Source organism: Alosa alosa, chromosome 15, assembly GCF_017589495.1.
Source record: "Alosa alosa isolate M-15738 ecotype Scorff River chromosome 15, AALO_Geno_1.1, whole genome shotgun sequence".
Classification (NCBI taxonomy): Eukaryota; Metazoa; Chordata; class Actinopteri; order Clupeiformes; family Clupeidae; genus Alosa; species Alosa alosa.
Window position 1 is genome coordinate 32,635,633 of NC_063203.1, and position 2,500 is coordinate 32,638,132.

General features: G+C 47.8%; 1 protein-coding gene and 1 long non-coding RNA gene across 2 annotated transcripts in view; both read right to left on the reverse strand.

The window, feature by feature from the left end:
- Nucleotides 1–576, reverse strand: part of LOC125308143 — a 4,425-nt gene extending 3,849 nt beyond the window's left edge. Inside the window, exon 1 of the long non-coding RNA XR_007195848.1 lies at nt 563–576. This is a non-coding gene — a long non-coding RNA (uncharacterized LOC125308143). The remainder of the gene's footprint in view (nt 1–562) is intronic.
- A 587-nt stretch (nt 577–1,163) lies between these two features.
- LOC125307966 (protocadherin Fat 3-like) overlaps nt 1,164–2,500 on the reverse strand; it is a 19,712-nt gene continuing 18,375 nt past the window's right edge. Inside the window, exons 10-13 of the mRNA XM_048264097.1 lie at nt 1,822–2,036; nt 1,565–1,702; nt 1,391–1,411; nt 1,164–1,196 (exon numbers count right to left, since the gene is read on the reverse strand). Of these exons, the coding sequence (XP_048120054.1) occupies nt 1,164–1,196; nt 1,391–1,411; nt 1,565–1,702; nt 1,822–2,036 (407 nt within the window). The remainder of the gene's footprint in view (nt 1,197–1,390; nt 1,412–1,564; nt 1,703–1,821; nt 2,037–2,500) is intronic.

The following is a 2,500-nucleotide window of genomic DNA, read 5'->3' on the forward strand; positions in this document are numbered from 1 at the left end:
ACTCACACACAAAGTCACACACAAAGTCACACACCCTCTCTCACACACATACATACACACACACACACACACACGCAACGCACTCACACACAGTCACACACCCTCTCTCACACACATACATACACACACTCATACACACACACACACACAGCCACGCAACGCACTCACACACAAACTCACACACCCTCTCTCACACACATACATACACACACTCACACACACACAGCCATGCAACGTACTCACACACAAAGACACACACACTCTCTCTCACACAAACACACACTCACACACCATACACTCTTACTCACACACACTCACACACAAAGACACACACCACACTCTCAGACACACACTCTCTCTCTTACACACCACACCCTCAGACACACACTCTCAGACATACGCCACACTCTCAGACACACTCTCTCTCTTACACACCACACCCTCAGACACACACTCACACACACTCTCAGACATACGCCACACTCTCAGACACACTCTCTCTCTTACACACCACACTCTCAGACACACTCTCACACACACACACACACACACACACACTGACCTGCAGAGGCAATGGTAGCAACACTTTCAATCACACGCACCACCACCAAGGTCTCGACGACAGGGTGGTCGGCCAGAATCCCACGCCTGAGAGGGAGGGGTGGGAGGCGTGTTTAAGATAAGAGGAGTGAGTGAGGGAGGGCCAGTGAGCTTGTGTGTGTTTGAAAGAGAGAGAAAGAGAGTGTGTGTGTGTGTGTATGTGTGTGTGTTCGTGTGTGTGTCTGCCTGTCGGCCTGTCTCACCTGAACTTGTAAGATGTATTCAGTGGCTATCTCTCTCCTGAAGACTTGATTGGATGTCAGAAGTCCCTCCTTATCCAGATGAAACTCCGCCCCTTCGTTACCTGATAGGATGCGAAACAGGAAGGGTGGTCCGTTGTGGGCGGAGTCTTTATCTGTGACAGACAGCTGCAGGATGCTGGTTCTGGAGGGTGTGTTCTCCTGGAGAGAAACAACATCATCATCATCATCACCATCATCACCACCATCATCACCTGTATACTCAGGTCAGGCATACCCAGTGACTGGGCTGATACCCGATAACTGCAGTGTGATTGACAGCTGAAGGTGGCGGGCTACCGCTGATTTGGATATCCTGGCTGTTCACCAGGCAGCCTGAGAGAGTTGCTCGGAATCCTAGCACACAATAATCACTGAGTACCGCCATCACCCACAATAACAACCACGAGCTGAGTACATCATCACCCAATAATATCAAACATGACAGAGTATCGTCATACTTCACACACACACACACACACACACACAACATGAGTTGAGTACGTCATCACCTACACGCACACACACACACACACACACACACACACAACATGAGTTGAGTACGTCATCACCTACACACACACACACACGCACACAAACACACACAACATGAGTTGAGTACGTCATCAACTACACAAACACACACACACACACACACACACACACAACATGAGCTGGCTGCCCTTTCATTGCCGTGGTTACAGTAGTCATCGTAATGACCTCACCGTCTCGCGGTCCAGTGGTTTGTTGACGCGGATCAAGCCTGTTATTGGCTCGATGAAGAACTGCTTTTCACGGTCGCCCCCGGCGATAGAGTACAGCACCGCCCCATTCAGTGGACTGTCCATGTCCTCCGCCGTCACCTAGGAAACAACACACACAAAGACACACACACACATGGATTTGTACACATGCACGCACACACACAGTAACACACTCATTTACACTCACACACACACACACACAGAGACCCTGCCGTTACCTTGACGACGCTGTCTCCAATGGCAGCATCCTCACTGATGGTGGCGCTGTAGGCGTCTCTGCTGAAGACGGGCGCGTTGTCGTTCACGTCCGACACGTTGATGTTCACCATGGTAACAGCACTAAGGGGAGGAGTCCCGCCATCTCTCGCCTCCACAGTCAGGAAGTAACCAGAACACGTCTCAAAGTCCAGCGGCCGCCACACCGAGATAGCCCCTGCACACACACACACACACACACACACACACATGATCACACACCGCCGCCACACCGAGATAGCCCTGCACACGTCATTGTCAATAATAATATCGATCACACATATATGATCATATAGATTACATACATATATATATGATTACACACATACATACATATGATCACATACATATAGACATATATATATATATAAATATATCACATATATATATATATGATTACACACACATATATATACATATATATATATATAGATTACATATATATACACATTTATATATAATACACACATATACATATGATCTCACACACACACACACACACATTTATCATACGACATGACGCACACACGCATACAGCGATTACACACATTTATCACATGCTGCGACGCACACACATCACACATGACGCATACACACACACACACATACACACACACACACACGAACACACATGATCACATA